The 25,315-nt window shown below is 44.2% G+C and overlaps 2 protein-coding genes across 4 annotated transcripts in view; one reads left to right on the forward strand and one right to left on the reverse strand.

Annotated features, from left to right (window-relative positions):
* Positions 1-1,837: 1,837 nt before the first annotated feature.
* MICOS10 (mitochondrial contact site and cristae organizing system subunit 10) lies at positions 1,838-17,961 on the reverse strand. Its single transcript, XM_027733779.2, has 4 exons — positions 17,867-17,961; positions 6,262-6,309; positions 4,905-5,014; positions 1,838-2,086 (listed from the first exon to the last, which is right to left on the reverse strand). The coding sequence occupies exons 1-4, from the start codon at positions 17,931-17,933 to the stop codon at positions 2,078-2,080; spliced, it is 234 nt and encodes a 77-aa protein (XP_027589580.1). The 5' UTR covers positions 17,934-17,961; the 3' UTR covers positions 1,838-2,077.
* Positions 17,962-18,097: 136 nt separating this feature from the next.
* Positions 18,098-25,315, forward strand: part of CAPZB (capping actin protein of muscle Z-line subunit beta) — a 66,369-nt gene continuing 59,151 nt past the window's right edge. The window contains exon 1 of one of the 3 annotated variants that reach the window (XM_039387369.1): positions 18,098-18,335. In XM_039387369.1, the coding sequence (XP_039243303.1) occupies positions 18,237-18,335 (99 nt within the window). In that variant the 5' untranslated portion in view covers positions 18,098-18,236. Of the gene's footprint in view, positions 18,336-24,357; positions 24,459-25,315 lie in introns of those variants that run through there. The other 2 variants (XM_027733770.2, XM_039387368.1) reach the window with 2 other exon arrangements.

Consider the following 25,315-nt stretch of genomic DNA (forward strand, 5'->3'; position numbering starts at 1 on the left):
CTCACTCTTGTTGACCTCACATTGATGAGTAAGAACATTTATTCTGATTATTCTCACTCTGGCAATAAAGGACGTGTAAAGGAATCAGTATCTACAATTGATTTCTCTGAGTTCCAGGGCCAGAAGAACCTCTTTGTCACAGGCCACAGGAGGTCAAAGTAAGAATTAACTCTGGGAAGTCCTGTTTGAGCTGAAGCAGAGCATGTGAGGGCAGGACAACTCGTTACCAGGGACACTAAATAAAAACTGAACTCATTATCACAGCCCAAATGACACAGCACGAGCTGAAGCTTTTCCTGCATGTTGACAGTCATTATATTAGGTTGCCACTGCTTTTGGTTCTCCTGGTTCTTGCCCAGGCTGCTGCTCTTCTCTCCAGTGGATCCCACTGGCTTCCCAGATTGCAGCACACACACAGAGAACTCCATAAAAGCCCTTTCCAAACCACAGAGGAGCTATGGCTCCAAAGTACATAGTTCAAATTAAAAATTGGGGCTGGATAAAATGATTCAAAAGCAGCAAGAAAGAAAAGATATCCTGTTTTCAATGGGCTGTTTTGCCCTGACTGATGAATGCAGTCCAGCAAGGGAGGAGGTGGAAAACCAAGGACATGCTGGAGCAATGGTCCTGGATGGTATCATGCTCTGACAGTCCTAATGCTGCTCTGGCACTGCAGTGATTCTATTTCACAAGTCCTTTGCTCCGGGCGAGCTCCTCAGTGTCTGTTGACTCTGGGCACAGCTCAGCATGTTTCTCCAGTTTGCGGGATCCACACAGCAGCGCTCAGGAGAGGTGGGAATGCAGGACTTGCTGCAGCACCCAGAGCAAAACTTAGTAAGATAAGGAGTTCCTCAAGCCCTCTCAACTGCCCCTCAGTTCATCCCCGTCCTTTTTTGCCGTGGTTTAAAAAACAAATATTGCACAACATGTTTTCCTTTGTGTACTCGTCACTTTTCCATCTATCAGCACTCACTGTGAAGCAGAACAGGCTTTCAATAAAGCCAAGTTCCATATCAGTCTATCCCATTCCCTTTCTATCTTGGGAGACATGCATTTATTCCATGTGCTATATGAACATGCAGCAAGTGTGGGACAAAGAAATGAGGTCCTGGAGAGCCATTTTCATAGCTAGAAAACTGTGCTCAGTAAAGAAGCAGCAAAGACAATCTCTTGAGTCAGGAGAACACCAGACAACATGCCAACAAGTCATCATGAGGACTGGGGTAAATGTAAAATAGAAGTGAAGCACTTGGACCAGTGACTTGTGAAGGTAATAAAGAGCTTTAAATACTTGTGACCCACTCCCAGACAGTGAAACCTCTCTATTCTCCCACTGAAGGGGGGGGGGAAAACAATCAGCCTCACAGGTAAGCTGAGAGCCAGACAGCATTAGCAGCTGCTTAATTCACCCACTATCTCAGGAAGTTTCAAACCTGGGTTGCTCCATGACCCAAAGCTACGAGAGACAGCACCGGCTTCCTGCATCAAACAGTTTGGATTTATAGCTTTGGATTCCACCTCTTCTGAGACGACAAAACTCCAATTTTAAAGGGCAACTGTACAAACAGGACATAGGAGTATTTATATTCCTCTCCACACACCGGCACAGGCAGCAGGGGTCTAGTGGGTGATTTATGAGGTGGGAATGCTTCTTTGAACTGGCTGTCAGATGGGGGCTGGCTCTTGGGAGTGGGGAGGAACAGACGATGGGGTTCTTTGCTGAAGAGCTCTCCCAGTGGCTTTGGCCCAGGTGGCCCCAGATGCTGGGCACTCCAGATGAAGTTCTCTCCTTCCATTCTCTCTCTCTCTCTCTCACTCACAGACAAAGTCAACACACTAGAGAAGGCCATTTCTCCTTTATTTATTTCCCAGAAGAGCTCTCCCTTGCGCTTTTCAGACACTATACAAAACAAGCAACAGAACTTTGTTTCATATACAGAAACAGTTTGTTGGAGTATAAAGAGTTACTGGTGATCGTTACTGAAGAATGTTGGCTTATTCCAGGGGCACTTCAGTATTCCTGAGGAATAATCATTGACTTCTCCTTCCTTCCCACTGGGATAGTCTCAGCCATTAGTCACTGTTCCTGTAAAGCAAGAAGGTTTATATTATTAAAAAGCCATTTGGGTTCCTTACATTGAAGGTGCTGCAGGATGTAAAGCAAGTCATGGAGCTTTGTGACATTTCCAAGGGGTACAGGAACATTTTTATCCTTTGCTAGAGCAAGAAGTTGTGTATGGAGAAATGAAGCAGCTATTTTCATGCATAACCCTCCATTCTGATAAATTGGGTACTTCAAAAAACCCCAACGTTATTTTCAAGTTAACTGTTCACAGGCTGAAGAGAAATCAGACAGAAATAAAAGCCACAAAAGGCAGGTGGGAAGGCTGAAGTTGCCTTCTTGTATTCCTGCATATCAGTATAATCCACACTGCTAGCACAGTACAGGGTTATGGGGTTTGGGTGATAATACAGGCTAAATAACCTGAAAAATATCATCTTTTCCGCTTTGCAAGGAATCTGGGCCGTGTAGTTCACAGTCATAGCCATGAAATAATTGCTAGATGTTGGCTTTAAATTCAGCTGAAGTCACAGTGAAATCCATTTGATCAAATTACTTAAAAAGCTCTCAGAATCTTACGACCACAAATTAGAACTTTTCTGCATTTTAAATAGTCTCTTGGTCTGGATGAATGGCTCCTGCATTGGCATTATAGTGTTTCATGATCAAATTTCTAACCCAAAGGATGGGCAGTGTGATGGTCCAAGTTACAGCCAGAACAGCTGCAACATCACTTTGTCATCTCCTGATTATTCGGTATTGTGAATGTTCTCTGTTCTTTTAAGAATTTGATCCTGAAGAATCAAGAATCCCAACTGGACAAAACCCTGAATAACCTCACAGCTGACCCCCATGACCTCCTTGAAGTCCTTTCCAACTCAAGTTATCCTGTGATTCTGTGAACAGAAAACTAGAAATAATTTTGTCCAAGTTAATCCGTGTTACATTTCTCTCTAATAAAGCTGATTTTCTTGCAGAATCTCTCGATTTGACAGGTTAACATTTGAACAGAACTCAGTTGTGTAAGGAAGTCCTACAGAGTTTAGTTATAACAAATTTTCCAGAAAAAAAACAGATGAGTGATAATGCAACAATGTTTTCCATGTTCCTAACCAAGAGAAATGAAATAATCTGGTTGTAATAACCCTAGAGCCATTATCCATGACACAACATTTCGGAGGGAATTAATGACATTAACCATTACGTGGCTTCATCCATGTTTTCCCTCTCTCAGCAGCCTCAAGCTCTTTGTGCCAAAGACAGTGTACTGGAAACTACGTGTCTAGTCTTGTGCCATGCAGGCAGCTGGGTGTCTTCTGGGAAGTGTCCTTTCAGTTATTTCATGCTTCCAAGGATCACCCTTGCTCCAGAACACAGATTTGTCCTTAATCCCAACAAAATCCCTTACTAGGCTGACCTGACACTCAGTTTTCTGCTGCCCAACATCCCTAGTAAGGAGCATCCTTGAATGAATAATGCTCTCAGAACATGTGAACAGGGCATCTATCACTCGTGAAGCCATAGACAGGCCATTCCAGCTTCTTTCTGGAGACATAAATTGGAGGAATACCCTCAGGATGATGTGGAAAGCTAACACGTCCTAATGTTAACAAATCTGGCCAAAAGAATCATGCACAGATTTTTCATTCTGGGCAGTAGCTGGCAGTGCTAATCAGCTGCATCCAAGTCACAGTTTCTCTACATTGTTCTCCAAAATATTTTATTCCCAGGAAGTTGTTCAAGAATCTTGCTATTGTTCCCCTTTAACAGGCAGCTGGAGGAAACATTTGTAAGCAGGTTTGTCTGGTAGGGCTGCAGAAGGCTGGCAAAAGCTCATCTGCCAGTAAATTCAAGGAGGATCGAGCTCAACTTACAGCTCTAGATGCATCAGGAAATGCCGAAAAACACCTTCAGGCCTCGTCATCAGGCAGAGGAATAATATGGGAGCAATTTTTGCACTCTGTGTGCTCCATGAAAAGCTTCTGGCAGAACATTTTACCTCAGTACTTTCTGAAGTGCTAAGTAACTACAAATGTATCCTGGTGGATGCCTCTCCACTGGTATCACTGAGATGCTTTAAGCAGTCCATGGCTTCATGGATCCAAAATGTGCACACACACCTTTTTTGTGTTTCACATACTACAATAATAAATTACCATGAGAACAGCCCCAACTTTTACATGTGAAGAAATTAAAAAAATATTAATGGAGTCAGTTTGTGGACTTGGTGCACTGCAGTCAGTTTGTGAGTTCAAAAATGGATCCTGCTAATTAATCTATTTTAAAATATTTTATCTCAGCACGGTCAGTGATAAGACTGAGCTCATTGAAATGATCTTCAAAACTGTTTAAAAGTGTACGGGTTTTTTCAGACTAGTTACTCCACTACAATCCAGCCAAACAAGCCACAAAACTTACAAGTGATCAGTGTTTTCATGTTGAAGAAACTGCAAAACCCCCACTGGAGATCAAAGATCTGCTTCCACAGACAAATCTACCTGACATGCCTTTAAGTTTCTTCCCAGCTCATCTCTGAAGTCTGAAGAATCTTACTATTAGTTTAGTTTTTCTGACATGTATTTTTATTATAAAGATTTTCAGGTTGTGGCAAAACCCACCTGCAGGATCTGTTAAACTAATTCCATGTATTCAGTCTAATTAAGTTTATGCTTAAACACACCGGTTATTAAAAATTTCTGAAGAGCAGGGGAACCACTCCTGCTCTGGCAACACGAGTTTCTTCTTACTAGTACTCCTTTGGGAAAGGCAGAGGAATATCCTTGTAAATGCTGTCTACCTTACAAATAATTACCAACCAACACAAACCAGCACTGGTACTTACTTTTACAAATTTACCATGGAGAAGATATGGAGACTGGAAGTCGTGTTGACAATTGGAATAAGCCATTCCTAACCCCATCCCTGACCCAAAAGCAATAGGCCATGTCTTTCCTGTGGGAGAGAATAGAGAGGGCAAGCAGAGAGGGCAAATCAAAGTCAAGGAAAGCTGTTTGTTATATATTGTTATACAAGCACCAAGAAAGACTAAGTTGCTAGAAGATGCATATTATGCACTTTTGTTCTACGAGTCAAGAATCAGCTACAAACTAGGGCACTGGAGAAGAAGAAGAGTATCCGTAAGACATCACATCTGGAATTTAACAGAGAGCAAGCTCTGAATCCAATGTATTACTGAAAATCATTCTGTTACCAAAGCATAACTAAAGAACTAAGATCAGTTTTTGTCCTAGTTAGGACAACTGAGACCAGTTCATCATGGCATGGGTGTAACCCAAAACTGTGTATTCTATAGCCTTCCATGCCATTGCCCAGAAACTGTTGTGAATAGACTATTGGCACCCTCTGCCCATAGAGCCTGACTCCTCAGGCTACAAACTGGGTGTTAAGAGGCCTGTGAGATAGGAGGATGCTCTTGTCCTCACACCCTTTGTGGAACTCCCCGCCCTGAGGGAAGCACTGAGCATTCCTGCATGAACTGGAGGATATATAATCTTGGAGTCTTAGAACATTTTTCAACCCCTCGTGGGTTCCAGAGGGAGGCTGCATCTCATCGCTCTCAACCAGACTTAGACCATCACTGGACTGCAATCACCACTTTTGACCAGACTGCAACCGCTCTCCCACCAGCAGGTTCTTCCCCTCTCCCTTTACTTTGGACTCAGGGGGGGCCCAAGGAACACCACTTTGTTCATGCCCCAGGGTACTGGGTTATACATTTGGGTTTTGTGGGTTAAGACCAATTGTTTGTTTGTATGATTGTACTTACTGTATTATTTTAGTAAATTGTTATTCTGACTTATAATCTCTCCTTTGAGTTGAGTTCATTTCCCCTGCTGGTTAACTCTTAAACCAGTACAGTTTTAAAACCCTGGAAAGACTGGCATAAACTGATGTCTAGACACATGGCTCCGGCGATTTGGCTCAGGGTCTCCTGCAATTCCAGGATTTGAGCTGAGCACGGAAGGAGCTCAGAGAGGTGCCACGGGTAACAACCTTGTTACACAACAGTTGAAAGTTTGGGGAGCTCCATTTCAACAGAAAAGACAGGGCAAATAATAGAGGAATTAGTCTAGCATGCTGATTAAGTTTTATACACCTCTAAGACTTCTTGGTTTTAAAATATGCCTACAACAGATGGAAACTGGGAAACCAGGCATCAGGATCACTGCAGTACTTACTTTTGAAGAAAATGACTGAGAAAACAATTCCTAATCCAAATCCAGCACCTGCAACAAGAAATGCAGTCAGTGAGTGAGGATTAATATAATACAGAGTAATGGAAAATTATTTCATTCTTTACAGCAATTCTTTGTTCCAACTCAGGAGTATCAGACTATGAATATCTGACTATGTGTAATTTCAGCACACCAAACTGTTCTTAAATAGCAATTCTGAAAAAAAACAATTCTTGTTTTTTAAGTAACTGTAAGCAGCTGATTCAGATTAGAATCCCAACATACACAATAAGTACATTATCAGAAAGATTTGGGAAACAAACCAGACTCTCATCCCAGGGAAAGTTCCTAAATTTCTGTCACCATCTACAACATGGAATTAAGATTTATTTGGTTCATTGTCAGCAAATGAGAAACACTTAAATGAAAACTTATTGTGTCCTTGAGCTTTAGATTTTGCAGATGAATATCTCAGTGTATTTCGTTTATCTCACTACTTTAACTGCTTCAATGTGTGTCCTGAGGGCAGCAGAACTTTAAAGCTTTGTGTTATTCTATCCCTTACAAAGAAAGCTCCAGGCTGCTTATCTTTCACATCCACAACATTCATTATGGAGCATATTTAAACACATTAGGAATGAATGACTTTTCACATCCTTAATACTATATATAGAAATAAGTGCAGCAGTTGAAAAAAAAAATGTATCCAGAGCCATTAAAACAGTCAGTATATTTAAAAATAATTTTTGCTTTCCTTGGAAGGTGAGCTTAGGATTTTCTGCAAGAAGTCAGGCAAGTCTGCAAAACTCCTCTCAAGACCCAATAAATGTAACAGTGAAAACTTGCAGCTGAGTGGGCAAATTCTACCTTTAATTTTATGCACTAAAGACAAGAATTTTAGATAAGGCATGGAAATACAGAAGTTTAAAAAAGGAAAAAAAACATCAGTCATGCATATGCTTGTTAAAAAAAATAACCAACAGTTTCAAGTTTATTTTGCAGCAAACACATGCTGTTATGGGTTTCAATTCTCTCCTTGCAATACAAGAAATGTAATTTAAGTGTAACAAGTTTATTAATTAAAATACATCCCTTTTTTTTATATTCCTAAAAGCATGTGATCCTTACTTAAGATCCTGTTGGACACATTACTTGAGTCCAGAAAAATGCCAAGAAATCCTGTACCCTCTTGGCATATAGGATGATGCTTCTTTCTTTTAAGTTTTCTTTTGCTCTTCAAACCTTTCTCCTTGCAAAAAGTATATTAATGGTAGTTTCTACTGGGGAACAGTTTACTCAAACAATACTTAATACATCATTGTACATTAGGATGCACCACGTAGTACATTAACTAAGCATTCCACGTTTTTTATTGATTATGAAACCTTGAATATTAGAACAGAGGTGACCAAACATGATCGGAATAAACCTCCTTATGTGCACTCTCATTAGTGCTTTACTATCTGTACTTACTGAGAGCTGGAAATAAGAGTTGATTTGAAATCTCTTCATTTTACTCCAGATTTCAGTTGTGCCAGAGGTAACTACTTTACCAGGTCATTCCAGCTTCCAGGTAGCCTCACAAAACATGCAGTGCAGGAAGAGCTCTGACCGCCCGCCAAGTGCTCCTGACATAACTCCCCCAGACATTTTCGAGTCCAAGCACTTCGCACAAGGTCAGGTTTTCACTCTAATCATTTGCACAGCTGAGGGAAAGTCTTGGAGCCTCGGATGTCTGCTCAGAGCTCCAGGGTTTTTCTGCATTTCAGACAGTAAGAGATTCACTCCTTGGAGCACCTCCCACAAACGCGTCTCACTGCCCGGGGTTCGTACAGAGCCCGGCAGAGACATCAGGCATTCCTGGAGCAGTGGCTCCCCATGCTGATTCCCCCTCTCCAGCACAACCTTCCTTCAGTACCTTTGCTACAGCCCGCTGGTGCTGGCTCTCCCAGAGTGTTTATGCCATTAAGGATAATTACTATCTCCTAGAATCCATTCAAGGGACGCCTGTTTGGTCCTCCGACCACCTCCTCTGCCAGCCTGTTCCTACAATCCAGGTCGTGCTGCCGGTTTGGTTTGGGCTGTTGTACTTTAGGGCTGAGAAGGACTTTCTGGAGGGAATTCTTTCTGCTCAGTCAGCACCGGGTGTTTGAGCTGCCCCAGTTCAGCAGGGCTGCCCCGAGGGAGAGATGCCAGTCCTAGGCTTCCTGTCGCCGGGAAGATCCCCTCTGCCGACCCAAACAGTTGAGCCAATGGATGAGAATTTATGCATGGGATGACAAATCCTGCATCATCTGCATGTACAGCCTGGGCAGTTTCTAATGTCACCACATTTTCCACCAGTCAAACCCAAATTCTTCTCACTAGCCTCACAGTGGTGAACTGTTCACATTTTTGTCTCAAGACAACCCTGCACTGAGGAAGCAACAGTAATTAACACAGTTTCTTTCCATCTACTTCCAGAAATCATTCATTATCTCATTTTCTCTTCACCTCCTTCAGATGCTCTCTCACATTACAAGCCCTCAGTGAGGGCTCCACACAGATGCCATCAATGCTGCTTCCTGTTGGCCATGGGGGAAGCTACAAGATATGCTTAAAAGGTGAAAAATTTACTTCTGTCAACTGTAATTCAGCCTAAGCCCAGAACAAAAACTAGGCCTTGCCCCACGCCAACACCACTGTTAAGCAGATGTGGTCCAGCATGACTGACTTTAGAACACTCTGTTTTTCCTAAGAAAGCTTTTTTCTGAAGCAGCTAATTTGAAGGGAATGTTCTTTTTCATGAAAACGCAATTTTTGTGCAATTTTAGAGGCCATGACTGCACACTGTTCCAGTGGGAAGGGGAGCACAGTGACAATTAGTACAAAAAGATGATGGTAAGATAGCTAAGGCCTTGCTTTAAATAATGAAAATGCTACAGAGAAGTGAAGGAAATCTGACAGCTAATGGGTTTTGGTTTTCTGTACAAGAAGGCAACTTGAGAAACAGAGCAAAAAAAAAATGTACCTTAGCTTTCTTCATCTCAAAGGTAGTTGAGTTCGCTCCTCTCCTACTGAGGCACAGTAGGACACTGTGCAGGAAACTGTTCTGATCACCGTGCCCTGCCAACAATAAACACCAAATTTGCCCCCCCTCACATCAACCAGTGCACATATAGCATTTGCTCTCTTCTACTTGGTTTTAACATTTAAAAATTGGTTTTAACTTAAACCCAGACCCTTCAGCTACATTGAATTCCTTAACCCATCTGGTTAAGAACCTCTTTCTGCAGATAGTTTGTCACTCATCTTCATTCCACTAGAAAGTATTTGTGGTTATGTGGTCATTTCCTGTGTCTCCAGGACCACGGGGGAGCAAAACCATCTTGCCTCGGGAGCAAAGTAATGCATTTCACTTTAATTCTATATAAAGTTACACCAGAGATAAACAAAGGCCGAGCTGTGGATGAGTTTTACAGGTGTAAGTTCTCACATGCTCAATTACCTTTTAAAGAGGCAACATGTTGCTTCAAAGGGCCTCCCACCTGACCAGGGGACACTCCAGCTGCTCCTCCTAAAGACCAGCACCTCTAGGCCAGGCTTTAACTTCATAACAATAAAACACGAAAGGTTTATCTTACAATAAAAACAAACGAACATGGAAAAGCAAAGGGCTTGATTTTTTTTCCCCTCCCTTTCTTGCATGACAGACTCTTTGGAGGAAAAGGCCACAGGAAGCAGTACAATGCATTTTTCACCTTCTCTGACAGTTTAAAATGTTTAACTAGAAAAACAGTCTCTTCCACCCCACATCTGTCACTTCAGCCTAAACTCATTTGCAGTGTCAACAGGGGACAGGACAGTTCTGTGGACATCGCACTCCCACTCCCTGGGACACGTCCTGGTCACACGGACCGGCACAGCCACACGGAATTGGGATTAGGCACCAAGCCCAGTCTCCAAAACTTTCTCATTTAACTTGTTTTTTGGCTCTTACACCTTCCAAGAAAAACGTCCCGGTACCTCAAATCAACCTCACACACAGGAGAGCACGCGCCGTATACCCAATAGGACATCATAAAAGTGTCTGAGAGAAATACAAATCTTCAGGATGGGCTCCTGCCCCACAAGAACATCTGGGAAAAGCTGTTTCTATAAATTTAATCAACAGTCCCTCCAAGAACAATTCTACACAGTTCTCTCCTAGGCTACCCAAGTAGCTCTGGGCTGAGGCAGCTTTAAGACAGCCACACCTACATGGACTTTGCTTGAAACTTAAAATAGAAGGATTAAAATACGCTCCTTGACATCTGGCAGATGTGTTGCTATTACTATAGCAGCTGGAAGGTTTTCAATTACTTAATCTGACAAAAAGAAAACTATTATTTGCCTTTGCCATTCCTCACACACAAAGACAAAAACTGAGAGCTTCAGCCTTCAATCCCACTTCGACAAGATCCATAGAAAAGTGCTTTGCAAAACTAGGGAAGAACATACACCAGGGCCTTCACTTAGCACCAGTTAGAAATACGAGGCCATGAAATCACTTATTTATGGAGAGCATAAATTTTAAGCAGACTCTTAGCAAGGTCTTAGTGGCAGGAATCGGATTTTCTTCAAACACCAACTCTGAAGCTTTCATTCCCACCTCCCCTGTGGTGTGGATTGTTTATGTAGCAGACAGAAAAATGAGCAAGGACACTGGAAGAAAATATGGTGAAATTATATCCCAAGTTCTTGACGAAGAAGAAGAAAAAAGCATGTTTTGTTTTCTTCTAGCATGTGACTGTAGTAACACAGAATATTCAGAATAACAGAATATTAGTATCCAAATATCATCATAATAAAAAATCCTGACATTCTTTCAGGGGGTTGGTTTCACCTTTAAGCACTCGTGCAGGTCAAACACTGCCTGAAGGCAAACCTTGGATAAACATCAGCACTTCTGCAGAGGGACAGGCAAGAAGTGCCTGTGATCTACCAAGGAACCACAGCAATAACCTTGGAGTGGACCAGAAACTTTTCATCCTCACAGTGATGGATGAGCTGTGAGACCCGAGGGCACAAACATTTCCTCCCTCTTTTAAAATGGGAAGGGGAGAGGAGTGGAAGCTGCTCCTTGAGAAGACAATGCAACTTTACTGTGAGGGTGGTGAGGCCCTGGCACAGGCTGCCCAGAGAACCTGTGGCTGCCCCAGCCCTGGAAATGTTCAAGGCCAGCTTGGATGAGGCTTGGAGCAATCTGGGCTAGTGGAAGGTGTCCCTGCCCATGGCATGTTCATCCAATCGAACAAGATGAGCTTTAAGGTCCCTTCCAACCCAAAACATTCCATGGTTCTACAATCAATATTGCAGCAAGCTTTTAGACAAATCAGGGCTGCACTCCGTTTAGAAGCACATATGTGAGAAATCAGCAAGACATTCATAATATAGAAAATACACCTCTGACAGGAAACTTTACCTTCTCTTACTATAATAAAATATTCTGCTAATGACAACAATAGCATTGGTAAAAATAAGAGTTTAGCAGCAGTAAACACATCCACATTTAGGGCTTTTGCAGCCTATGAGGGTTGGCAACGATGGTGCTTCATACCCATCCAGCAAAGGCTGGCCAGTACTGACGTCTGCTGGCCCAGCTCAGAAATAGAGGCAGTTTACAGCAACAAGAGTTTGGGGGCATCTCACTGGCAGGAATGATGAGGAAAGGAGCCTGATCCTTCTCAAACCCCTCGCTACTCATTTATTATCAAGGATGTGCCAGCATCCTTGATAGCGATAAAATTCCTGAAAGGATTTTCTCAGAGAACTGTTTCTGATACAACAAGGAACAAAGAGTTGTTCCCACCTACTGCTGTAGCATCTCGAGGACCAAATAAGAGGTGTAAGATGTCACTTGGTTCCAGCCTCTTTCCTCCGAGTGGTGTCACTGTGTGCCAACTCCCAAAAAAGGCACAGCTGGCACCTCACCAGCGCACTAATGCAGGGGACCAGGAAGTCAGAGCACTCTGGATTCATTTCCAGCAGAGCAGAGCTTAGGAGGTCTGGGGTTTGCAAACACTGCACGAGCAGATGGATGTCACAGCTTTTTCCTCACGTTCTCTTGCACCAAAGGACACCAAGAGCAGGCTGGAAGAGTCAGGGAGCTGGTCAGGCACTCCTAGGCAGGGCACAGCTCCCTGACTCACTGGGGTGGGCAGCCAAGAGGAACAGCAGAGCACAATGCAGTCAGGAGGAGACCTGGATTCCTAAAGTTTTTCCTAGCTTTTTCTTCCAACAGAAGATAACAGCCCCTTAATTTACAGGTGGTCATTGTATTCAGAACTCTGCTAACATCAAAACTAAATACTGCTGTTAGATTTTTGACTAAAAGCCTATTCTTGGAACAGCATTCATCCACCTCTTCCAAAGAAAACATTTTCTGTTGTCCGTGCTGCCTCCCTGCACAGCTTGAGCCATGAGCAGTTAATATTTACACTACTTGGTCTGCAGGACACAAGTAGAGTTGGATCTTATGTAGGACAAAGCAAAAGAAGTTGGGGTTACAAACAAAGCTCACACAACAATGCAGTTGTGTGCTCACATAATATCCATGTTCTCCACTACTAAAAACAAAACACCAAAGGAAGAACAAGCCTTTTGACCCAGTAGCTAAGACTGGATGGTCACATTACAATTGCCAAGCAAAAAAACACTTCAAAACAGGAATGTCAGGATTTTTGTATATTTAGATAAAGTCTAATCCGGTTTTCAGAAAGTATAATCAAGTTTTATCATTACATAGACTGACTTTATCCTATTCATAACCATGTGAAGGATTATTTAAAAACACTGACATTGCAATCCATACAATGATTCTTTCTGAAACATCCAATCTGTGGAATGACTCAAACAATACAATTTCACCCTTGCCATTAACAGAACAGCTATTCAAGCAGGCCAGATGATGCAAGCCAGAAAAAATCATGTTAACAGTTGCAGGAGAATTCAAAGTGCCCTTTTCTCTTAAAAAAAAATCCCTATTACATGGAAATTAGAAGCATTTTATTTGCAGATGTCAAAACAGAGGATTAGAGGAAAATGAACATCGCTACAACTGGGTTATTTACAAGCTTCCAGGCTGCATTTTGGTCAGGCACAGACATACATCAAAACATTTCTCTCCTGAAAAAAAAATGAACCTCAACACAGCAACTTCACACTCAAGAGGTCAAGAAACAAACAGCTTTCCTAGGACTACCTTTCAGTAACAGCGAAATTACAGTGCTCAACTCATTTAAAACTACAACAGCTTCAAAACAAACCAAGACATGCAGGCACACAAACCTCCCTCCCTACTGCTCATACTCTTTATTGCCTCTCTGTCCCCTGGAAACAGCTTATAATAATAATTTGTCCAAAATTACAGCCTCGCAGCAAAAAACAGCTGTCAGTCTTTTGTGAGTAATTGTCTTTCCAAATAAACAGATGTGAACTATCAATCAGTCAAACAAACAAGCCGACCCTTTGAACAGGGTTTGGAGCCTGCAGGATGGAGGAAGAGCACAACACTACCTACTTCACCGTCCCTCCTCTGCACAGCTCTACTGATGAGAAGGAAGAAATGGCTGTGAAGCCCGGGGCAGATACAGGAGTTTAGAAAGGTCTGCAGGCTGGGAAGAAAAAGAAAGTCACTGCAGTTTGATTCTTCTTCCCCACACATGAACAAGCAACTTTTCTGTAAAAAAGTAACACATAGCTTTTCTGTATGGAAAAAGTCAGTATCAGGATGAAAGAGGGAACAGAAAGTTAAATTATTTAAATGACTGTGCGGGTGAAAAGACTTAGGAATAGCGCAAAGCCACAGCCAGCACGACCTGGATCACCCATCGGAAACCTCCTGGTCAGCCAAGAAAGCACAACCCAGCCCCTTTACGCACACACTGCTCACAGCTACATTTGGAATGGAAGGGGAACAAAACCACCAAGACCCATTCCCATCCTGACCAAAACAAATAAATATCAGTCCTAACAAAAAGGAGGTGAGCACCTAAACTCCATTTAACAATAGCTCAATGTTTTGTGCAGGCATAAAGACGTTTACTTACTCTTTGAAATTAAATACTGCCTTAACAATGCCTGACAGCATTCTCTGTTTGGAACTAACAGGAAAAAGTTCACACCAAATTACAAGACACACACAGGTAGCGACTAAGAGCTCAAAAACATAATGCAGCATTTCAAAGGATGGAACACAAGATAAATATTTATTTTGGACGTTTTAGTGGCAGGAGATCAAGTTTTTTCCAGAAGCTCCATCTCCAACTAAAACAGTGCAGCACAACTACAAACACAGCTAACTACAAACACCGGCATAGTGGGAATCCTGAAGGACTAATATTTAAAAGCAGATTATTGCTAATAAAGCCAGCCCAAGAGCTCTACATCCCTCTCTTCTGTTTCCCATGTCCCTCTAACCCTCAAACTAATTCACAGGGGTTATCTGTCCAGAGTTCTCATGGACTCTGGGAAGTGTCCCACATGCAAGGCTTCAGAAATTCAGTGCTTCCGTTTATTTAGAGAGTTTGGAATGGGAAAACACACAGCTAATCACAATGTTTGTTTTTCCCCAGCCACTGGCTGGAAAGATCTCCCTGGCTGTAGCACTCAGGATGTAAAGGAGCATTTGGGAAGGAAACCGTGGCCACAAAAAGGAAAATTCTGACAAAAAAGTACAAAGTTTACCAAATCTCATATCCCAGGTAACAACTAACTAAATTCTCAAGTAAAAAAGTTTATTTTTTTTCTTTCCAGTATAACAACCTCCCTTGACAGTTTATTGGAAACTCCAGCAAACTTTGCAGTAATATTACAAAACCAATCATCACAACCACGCAAGGTTTTAATGTCCCTGCAGAGCAAACAATCATTCGTACTGGGATAGCCTGGGAAAATCTATGTTGTCAGCACACAGCTTGGGCACTGAGTCACTTCACATTTAAAGGCCATCATCATCTTCAGTCACAAACTACTGGAGTATGAAGCAATTTTGGGGTTGCTCTGACTTCCCAAGTTCATCCCAAGTCATTTGCTGGTAATACCAAGGAGGAGGTTGTCAGCACAGATGTTTCAGTTACTGATCAATTGTAAAAGCACACAAACCAGAAAAATGCTCTCGCTCACAAAGAGTGTCCCAGCCCATCACAGTGGGTTTGGTAATAAATTAAAGAGCTGCTAATCACAACGCATGTCACAGTGCACGTGACCTTTTTAGGCAATCTAATGAAAAACATGAATCTTTACTCAATGTCACCGTGAAGCCAACACTGGGAATCAATCCTTGGCCTAGAGTACGCAAGCACGAGGCAAAGTATATTCCCTTTCTTCTGCTGCCATTTTAGGATGGAAGAAAACACCAAATTAAATAGCAAGGCCTGCTGAAGGCACTGGCTGCATTAAGTGCAGGTGACGCCAATCTGAGTGGTGCAGACACACCTGAAGGACAGGGACATCCAAGAGGACCTGAACAAGCTCAAGCAGTGGCCCACTGGAGTCTCATGAGGTTCAACGAGAACAAGTGCTGGTCCTGCACCTGGGCTGGGGAGCGACACAATGGAGAACAGCCCTGGGAGAAGGACTTGGGGGTGCTGGTGGGTGAGAGGCTGGACATGCCCTGGATGTGTCCTGGGCTGATCCCCCAGTGTGGGCAGCAGGGGAGGGCGGTGATTCTGCCCCTCTGCCCCCTCAGCTGAGACCCCCCCTGCAGAGCTGCCTCCAGCCCTGGGGGCCCAGCACAGGAAGGACATGGAGCTGCTGGAGCCAGTCCAGAGGAGGCACCAAGAGGATCAGAGGGATGGAGCAGCATTGCTGGGAGGAAAGGGTGAGAGAACTGGGATTCTTCAGCCTGGAGAAGAGAAGGTTCCAGGGTGACCTAATTGTGGCCTCCCAGTATCTGAAGGAGCCGACAGGTAAGGTGGAGAGAGACTTTTTACAAGGGCCTGAAGTGACAGAACAAGGCAGAATGGCTTCAAACTGATAAGAGAGTAGGTTTAGATTGGATACTAGGGATAAATTCTTCCCTGTGAGGGTGGTTTGGCCCTGGCACAGGCTGCCCAGAGAACCTGTGGCTGCCCCATCCCTGGAAGTGTCCAAGGCCAGGTTGGACGGGGCTTGGAGCAACCTGGGCCAGTGGAAGGTGTTCCTGCCCATGGCAGGGGGTGGCACTGGATGATCTTTAAGGTCCCTTCCAACCCAAATCAGTCCGGAATTCTGGGAAGTCAACCCTGTATTCGCTTCTTTCAGCCTCCAGGAGAGAGGATGTACAGAATTCCTACATGTACAGCTGCAGCATGGAACAAGCTCTTGTTTATAATCTGACACACTTAATATTTTATGATAAAGCAACCAATGCTATGGAAATATAAACATATCTGGATATGTTTGTCAGACAAACCTGAATAGAATTTCATAAGGGAAAACACTGCTCTGGAGCACTTGACACTTTCCAAAGGTCTGTTATAAACAATGGGAGTTTCAGTTTACTTAAAATTATTAAACATCTTTTCTAATGGAAAAGTATTAGGCAACTAAAAACCCTGAGTTCCTCATCAGCTTTCAAGCACAAGACCACTAGAACAAGAAGTAGTAAACATTCACGTTTCCCAGATATTACTTATGGTTGTAAAAGAGACATCTGCACCAACATGGAATGAATGCCTTGCGTGTCAGACGCTGCACTTCTTGCTCCATATGTTGAATTAAAGATTTGGGTTTGTAAACACATTTTGTGAAGGCAGAAGCTCTGTCTGGTGTCACTTGGCAGCCGGTCACAGGGTGAGCACCGAGCTCACAGTCACCATCATTGGTAAAACTCGCAGGACTCAGTGAAACCTTACAAATGTTTTGTTGCAGACCTGAAGTGCTACAGGCGTGTGCACAGCCCGAACTTTAAGGACAAATAAAACCGGAAAAAACAACAGAACTGGTCCCCTACTTAAAGAAAAGGCAGAACTGCAGTCCCACGGCTGGGACATGGACGGAGCTTCTCAATGTCATAGTCCACACACTGTACCCAGTAACACGTGCCAGAGCTCTCCGCGTGTCACGCTGCCTACTGCTTTTAATAAACACAGCCTCCCTGGTGCACTGAGTGATGTGAACAGCTCTGTACGGACCGAGCTCAAACCCACGGCCGCAGCGGAGCCGAAGGCAGGCAAGGTCGCTGCACGGCAGGACCAGCTGTGCCTGCCCGGGGCTCATTCATTCCGGGCGGGAGCCGTCCCACATTCCGCACGGAAACCTCTCCTCTTCAACTCAGTGAGTACCCAGAGGTCGAGCACGCCCGGGCTGCGCTGAGCCGGGAGCGGGCCCGCCGGGGGTCCGAGTCTGCGGCCAAGGTCACCTTGCCGGGCCCGGGGTCCCCGGCTCTGCCCGACCGCGGGGGCAGCGCTGAGGGCGGATCCTCCGCGCCCCCCGCGCCCCGTCCGGGGCCACAGCCGCCCTGAGGTGAGCCCGGGCCGCCGGAGGGCACCGGGCCCCGCGCCGCGGGGACGCGCGGGGGGCCGCTCCCGCAACTTCGGAGCGCCCGGGCGGCCGTCGCCGCTCTTCCCCGCCCCGTCGAGCCCCGTCGAGCCCACGCCGCCCTTACCCAGCTTCACGGCCGAGTCCGCCACACACCGGTCCCACTTCCTGCCCAGGTCGCCCTCCGACGCCATCTTGCCCGTCCCCTCGCCTCCTCCCCCGCACAACTCTCGCGAGACCCGAGGCACCGCCGCTTGCTCGCGGCGGCAGATCTCGCGAGAGTTCCCCGTCGCCGTTGCCATAGTTACCGGCGGGTGGGCGTCATGGCCACAGCGCCCGACCTTGGGCCCGGCCCAAAATCCCCCTTTTCCCCGTAGGATTCGGCCCAAAACGCCGTTTGCCCCGTAGGGCCCGGCCCGGCCCCAGCCCGTCCTGGGCACCATCTTTCCGTCTAGAGTTCCCGTTGTGTCCTTGTTAGCCCTCGTCTCCCTCAGGCTATGGCAGCATTCCCATCTCCTCGCAGGTCCCCGCTATCACACCCGCGTTGGGCCCACAGCGGCCGCTCCGCTGCCCTCAGCGCTCTCGCCTCAGCCGTGGTAAGAACCCACCTGTGCTGCAGGACAAAGTCTCTCACTGCAGGGTTGGGTACATCCAGTGGACACATTCCCGTGTAAGTTTTTCCTGGCAGAGGTCCTGCATCACCTCAAGATGAGGAAGAACTTTATGCTGAGGGTGGCATAGCACTGGAACAGCTGCCCAGGGAGGGCCTGGATTCTCCCTTTCTGGAGACATTCCAAACCCACCTGAACACGTTCCTGTGTTGCCTGCTCCAGGTGACCCGGTCTTGGCAGTGGGATTGGACTGGGGGATCTCCAGAGGTCCCTTCCAACACCAACAATTCTGTGATCTGTGCTGTCTGGCCTCATCAGGCCTTGAAATGAGGTCCAGGCTTGTGAAAAAACAGCTGTTGTCAATCCCTGTTGATGTCCCAGAAATCACCTCATTTTATGAGCAACCCAGGCCCCCTATCATCCTGTTTATTTGGGAAAAGGAGCTGAATAATGTTAGCAAGATCATTCTGTCATATTCAAGAAGTTACTCCATACAAGAAGTTGATAATTAGAATTACAAAATCATGGGATGGTTTGGGTTGGAAGGGACCTTAAAGCTCATCCAGTGCCACCCCCTGCCATGGGCAGGGACACCTTCCACTAGCCCAGGTTGCTCCAAGCCCCGTCCAACCTGTACACTTCCAGGGCTGGGGCAGCCACAGGTTCTCTGGGCAACCTGTGCCAGGGCCTCCCCACCCTCACAGGGAAGGATTTCTTCCATATACATATATATATATATATTTATATATATATATATTTATATATACATATATATATTTATATATATATATTTATATATACATATATATATTTATATATATATTTATATATACATATACACACACACGCTATTTTTTCCCCCTAATTTTAGAGTTTGTGGGAAGGGTTCCCAATTATTTATGGGATGTTGGCCCACCCTGAACTGTGCTACACCTTTGTGGAGCCAGGATCATAAGTGTGAATGTCTCCAAAGCTACTATAATGAATTTTATGTTGCAAATGTTGTGTAGGCTGGCTGGAAGGCATTCTCTAGAAGCCTTGTGAAAAAACACAGCGTGTTTTTCAAGTACTAATGTTCCCATTCACACTGTGAGAAAATTTTTAGCTGTGGTTACTTGTTTTAAGTGCTGGCAGTTTTCTTTATCAAGGTGGAGGAGGCTCTGCTGCTTCGTAAAACTGGAAGTTCTTTAACAAGTTCTTTAACAGACTAAGGCAACAAATAGAAGTGAAAAGTCCCTGAAGTTGGCACAATTTTATTAAGTTGTGTTTTTTGAGGTCTTTCATTTGTCATAAAAGCATAATTGGTCTTGATCTGGAGTAAACATGGAAGATTTTTACCTTTAATTGGTTTAGTTCAACTTCTTCACATGTCACTGAACAACCACAATTACCTTTTATTTTTACTTAGTTATAAATATAAATGGCTGCTTTTAAAACTTTTTTTTGAAAGGCACATGGTTAAACTGAGCCCTTGGAGGTTCAAGAGGTTTAGCTGGAGAAGGCAATTCTTGTCCTCTAAGGGGATCTTCATTTTCTCTTCCTCCCCCTGCAATTTGCTCAAATCAGTCTGCGTTGCTGCATAGTTGGTATCCAAAATAGAACCATGCATCGAGTTACTTATAAAAATATCAACATGATCCAGCAGTTTTTTCCCTGAATGAAGACAGAAGTGTTTTCTGAAACCACTGCCCCAGTGGTGCCAGCTCCACCCTCCCATTTCCAAACAGCTCTGGAAAATATCAAGAGGGGAAAGATAACTTGAAGACTCCAAATAATTCTTGAATTTTCATCCCCAAAATTAAATTCCTGAGGGCAGTGTTTAAAACCAACACAGAAATGTGGTCTTCTCTTGGCAAAAACAAATGTTCAGTGCAGGCCAGTGTAGTCTCACTTCACACTTACTCATTTTCAGGCTTTTGGGCTCCCTGGAAAGCTCTGTTTTTTGGGATGAAGGAAGCGGTGGTGAGTGAGGTGCTTCATAGAGGGTCATTGCTGTGTCTCAGTGTATCCTGACAGCCTCACCTCAGAACCTGGTGCATTAAACCCTTTCCAAGGGGATGGACTAGTTCAGGGTAATTGTTTTGAACGTTCAGCTTTCTTTGGAGAAATCACTCTACTGCTTTTAAATCCCACAGTCACTGAGTGATCAGAGGGGGCTCTGGAAAACGTTATCCATTAAGGATCTAGAGCGCATTCTCTGCAACCTTTCCCACCCCAGGGAAAAATTAAGGCGGGAGGAAATGTGTCCAAAGACAGGCTTTTCTCTCCATTGCTATAGTTACTTGGCAATTAGACCCTTGCAGTGCAATATTGAGTATTTATTGTTGTGTAACTCCAAGGTGATGTTTAGAATGTGCAGTTTTGAAAAACCTTCCTTGCATTTTACAGCCCAGCATGTGTTGTCCCAGGGTTCCTTCCCTCCCTTCTCCCCTCACGCTCTCTTCTCCTTTCTTTCCAGTAAATAAATGTATAAAAGAATAGAGGAGGTTGAATGAAGCCAGAAAGCTTCAAAATAATTGCTGTATTTCTCTGATGGAATTAAACTTTTAGTATGTTCAGAGCTTGTAGCATCAGTTTTCTTAACTGTATACCCATCTTGAGTTGTGTATGGAATTAGGAAGATTCCTCACAGACTAGGAGTTAGATATGGGTTAGGTTTTCAGCAGGTGGCCATCAGACAACCCAGAGGCAGGACTGGGAATCTCAGATGAATAAGTACAACTATTTTTCTTCAAAATTGCTCTTTCCCTGGTGTGTAGTGGAAGAAGCCATGCAGAGGGCACGGCCAGTGCTGTGTCCAGTTCTGGGCCTCTCACTTTAAGAAGGACATTGAGAGGCTGGAGCATGTCCAGAGAAGAGAATGAAGCTAGGGAAGGGTCTGGAGCACCAGGAGCAGCTGAGGGAGCTGGGGGGGGCTCAGCCTGGAGAAAAGGAGGCTCAGGGGGGACCTTCTGGCTCTGCAACTCCCTGACAGGAGGGGGGAGCCGGGGGCGGGGAGGGGGGGGTCGGGCTCTGCTCCTGGGCAATGAGTGAGAGAAAAAGAGGACACAGCCTCAAGCGGTACCAGGGGAGGCTCAGGTTGGACATCAGGAGGAATTTCTTCCTGGAAAGGGTGGTCAGGCACTGGAAGGGGCTGCCCAGGGAGGTTTGGAGTCCCCAGCCCTGGAGGTGCCCAAGGAAGGCCTGGCCGTGGCACTGAGTGCTCTGGGCTGGGGACAAGGTGGGCATTGGGCACAGGGTGGACTCGATGATCATGGACGTTTTTTCCAACCTTAATGATTCTGTGATTCCATACTTGCATGTGGAGAAGAGGAGCTCCTCTGGAGCTGCGCCAACCAGAGTTCAAACCCTTTTCAACAGAACAGACTTTCTTTTAACCATTAGTTCTGGTTGTCTGTAACGCAGGACAGGATGGCTCACCCTCACCCCAACAGATTTTGTTTTAAAACTTCCTAGCAAGTTTCTTTTAAATCTTGAACCTTCCCTAGGCTGAGCGTATCACCTCTTATTCTGTTTTTTCAAAGAATCCTATAGCATCTCTCCTCTCATTTCCCATGGGATACTAATATGTTCTTGCTCTCCTCTTTTACAAAAAATACTCATGTAACTTCTCCTATAGTTTTACACAATATGAATCACCTCCCCCCCACATTTATCATTTATTTTTCTGTCAAGATCTGCATAGGAAGGCAGTAGAGTGGGAGTTGTCTGCTTGAAATGGTTGACACAGCCTTGGTGTGGGCCCCACTTGCTTTCTGTACTTCCAGAACTCTTTTTTCATGTTCCAGAGAGCTCAGATGTGGGCAGGAACCTCCAGCTCTCGGACTCCATGCTAGTGTGTTGGATTTTAACTCCCAGACACATGGCACATTCACCAGCAGGCACTGATGCCTCGTTTTCTCTTTGAAAACCTTTCAGCTACCCAAGCAACGACGACAAAAAGTTTAAGCCTGAAGTCGAGTAAAAAGAAACCCCTTCTCAGCAGGACTTTGTCCTGAAATGGGAAAGGTGCCAGAGACTCCATTAAGTCTCCTGTTCTATCCTTATTGATTTTATGTGGATGGCAGTTGGATCCTGTGGGGATGAACAATAGTCGGAAGGCTGAGTTGACTTGCAGGAGGGACAGCTTGTGATGCAGTGAAACACCACTCAGGCTTTTCATGTTGATCACATTCCCGTTAATTAGCACATTTTGTGTCTGTGCTGATGTATTTTCAGACCACTTTTGTTGGATTCAGTGGGTGGTGCTGGTTCCAGCTGTCAGGTATGGCTGCTTGAGGCAGAAATTGGAAAAATGGAACAAGATGTGTCACAGCTCATTGTACTAATTCTGCTTTCTGCTGCTTTAGCTGTGAAGATGAAGTTTGCACCCAAAATCTCTGGAGGAAAGCACTTGCATGGAAACACTGACCTGAGTTTTTGCTAACTCCTACATTCCAGGCAAAAGCACTGCTGCGACATTTCTTGTCTTTATTTGCGGTGTACTATTTTGTGATCATTTTTTAGATTAGTAGACATAGAAAAACTCCTCGAGTGCTGTATTGATGAGGTTTTTTAATGACTAAGCCATGAAAAAGGGCTATTTTTCAGCCTTTAAGCATGTTTTTCCATTCGTCCGTGTCTCTGGCTAATTCTGTACAGATTCTAACTAGTGAACCATGACTATTGTATTAAGAAAGAATCCAGGCCCTCACAATTCTTTTGGCTGGTATATCAGCAGGCTTCAAGTGAAGTGCAACGTGTCAAGGAAAGAGTAAGGAAATAGAAAGTTTTGTTTCCTTCTGGTGTATTTAATCAGCTTCTCCTTGATTCTTTTTTAATGACAGATATTATTGCTACAGTTAATGACCAGGTTTGACAGAATGTTGTCAATACTCTTTGCTCAGGCTGAAGACATTTGTGAAAGCTCTTGTCTGTTAAGATTTCTGTGCTGAAAATATAAAGTTAAAGGAGAAGTTGCAAGCAGAGAAATAAGCAGCATCCTAGGAAATGCAGCTAAGTGGGACGTGCTGGAAAACTTGGGATCCCAGAAGTCCTGCAGTGCATGGACATCTTGGGTGCTGATGGAGTGGAAAAAGTCGGGTTTAACATTCTTAGTGCAGGGATGGGAATACCTCAAACCTCACACTAAACAAGCAATATGTTGTTTTTCATTAAACATGGTATTTAGATTTACTCGTCAGTTCCTGTAGGAAATGGGGGAACTCTTAAAACCTTCATATTCCAAGAGTACGCTCAGCAAAGCTGCTTTGGAATTGCAATGGGAGACTTTTTTTATTTTTTGTGTGCTATTTTGACACTGTGTACAAAGATCTCCATAGTGAGAACAATCTGTGGCTTGAACACAGAATTCCAAGACGTTGGGTAGCGTTGTAGGTATCTTTTTCCTATATTACTTTCCAAGAAACGCTCAGTTTTCAGCCTCAAATCAAGTGATGCTGCTGGTTTACTGACTCTGACTAATAAAACCCAGCAAGCTAAACTTTACCATTGCTGGAAGACTCTTGCAGCATAAATTCAATTTATGAGAACTCTTAATAAAAGTTTACATACCTTTCAAGTGCCGTGAAAGAAAATGGGCAATGTGACCTAAAGAAAAGGCTTAAGATGTTTTTTTATTAAAAAAATGACTGGTTAGTGAAGTATGAAGGTTTTCTCTAGGATTTTGTTCCTAAGCACGTTCTCACAGTCCCCCTTGGTCCTGGAAAAATGCTGGAATAAACAAAATAAACAGCGTTTCACCATGCATGCAGGGGGATAAAGTGCTGGACCACTAATGCTTCAGGAAGTTCTGGCTGAATGTGAAAAGTACTTTGTAATGCTAATAAGCGTTTATCCTTTTGCTTCCTTGAGTGTAATCAAATGTACAGGGAAAGCACATGGATTTTAGAGCTGCTGATTGCAGGATCAAAAGCCTTGTTATTAATTGCACATGAATCCGATGTTGTTGGGCCGTTAAGCCATCAAGTGACATCATTGTTTGCTTCCTTTGCTTACAGACCCTCATTTTACAGAGGGGTGATGCCTGACACGAAGCCTTTTGAGCACTTTGTCCTGTTTAGGTGGGTGATTCCACGCCAGGAGGTTTGGGAAATGCCCAAGGTACAGGTAATGCCAGCTCACAGCACTGGGATTTATGGAATATCCCTGAATTTGCTGTATTTGGTGCCAACCCCTCCACAAATCCCGACAGAAGGCAGGATGGTAGGGACATCCATGGATTTTTTGCCTGCTGGGATCCACTCCACACTCCGAAGTGGAGCCTGCCGGGGAGAGTCCCTTCCTACATCTTAATAAACAAACAACCAAAATTCCCTGAAGCCTGTCCTGCTGTAAACAAGCAAAGCAAGCAGCTGGGCCTCATTTGAAAAAAGATGTGACATCAATTTCAGAAGGAATCTGCAGATCTTCTTAATGCAGATATTTTTGGGGAAAACAAAAAGCAGCTGTTTATTCTTCTTTATACCTATTAGCAGGAAAACAAAATCCAGGATGCTTGTATGTCTTCCGCTAAGAAAAACATCCTCTTGGCCTTGACATTCATTTGGATCTCAAATTGTTTAAAATGTACTGGGCTGCCTAATTCTGCTCCTGCTCTGCCTCTTCAGCAAGCAAATAGGAGCTGTTTCTGTCCAAAACTAAAAGCTACTACAAGTATAGTTGTCATTGAATAAATTGCATGAGTTTTGTGATAAAAATAAGGAAGTTTTAGAAGGGCATTGTCAAATTTAGCAATTCTGGCTTCCCAGTCCCAAGGAAGACACACACGTTAGATGTGTGGAGCCCTGGAAAATGAATGAATTATCTGCTCTGTGTAATGAACAGGTTTGCTTTTCTTAATTACTGCCGGGAGGCAGCTCTGAGGGAACATAAGGACTGGAGGAGGATCTGGGGATTACAAAATAGGAACCGCTTGGGATTGCTGCATCTTACAAACTGGGGTTTAGGAGGTTGGGCTGAGGAGT

The sequence above is a fragment of the Pipra filicauda genome, unplaced genomic scaffold (assembly GCF_003945595.2).
Source record: "Pipra filicauda isolate LSUMZ 115617 unplaced genomic scaffold, ASM394559v2 scaffold557_size342763_pilon, whole genome shotgun sequence".
Lineage (NCBI taxonomy): Eukaryota > Metazoa > Chordata > Aves > Passeriformes > Pipridae > Pipra > Pipra filicauda.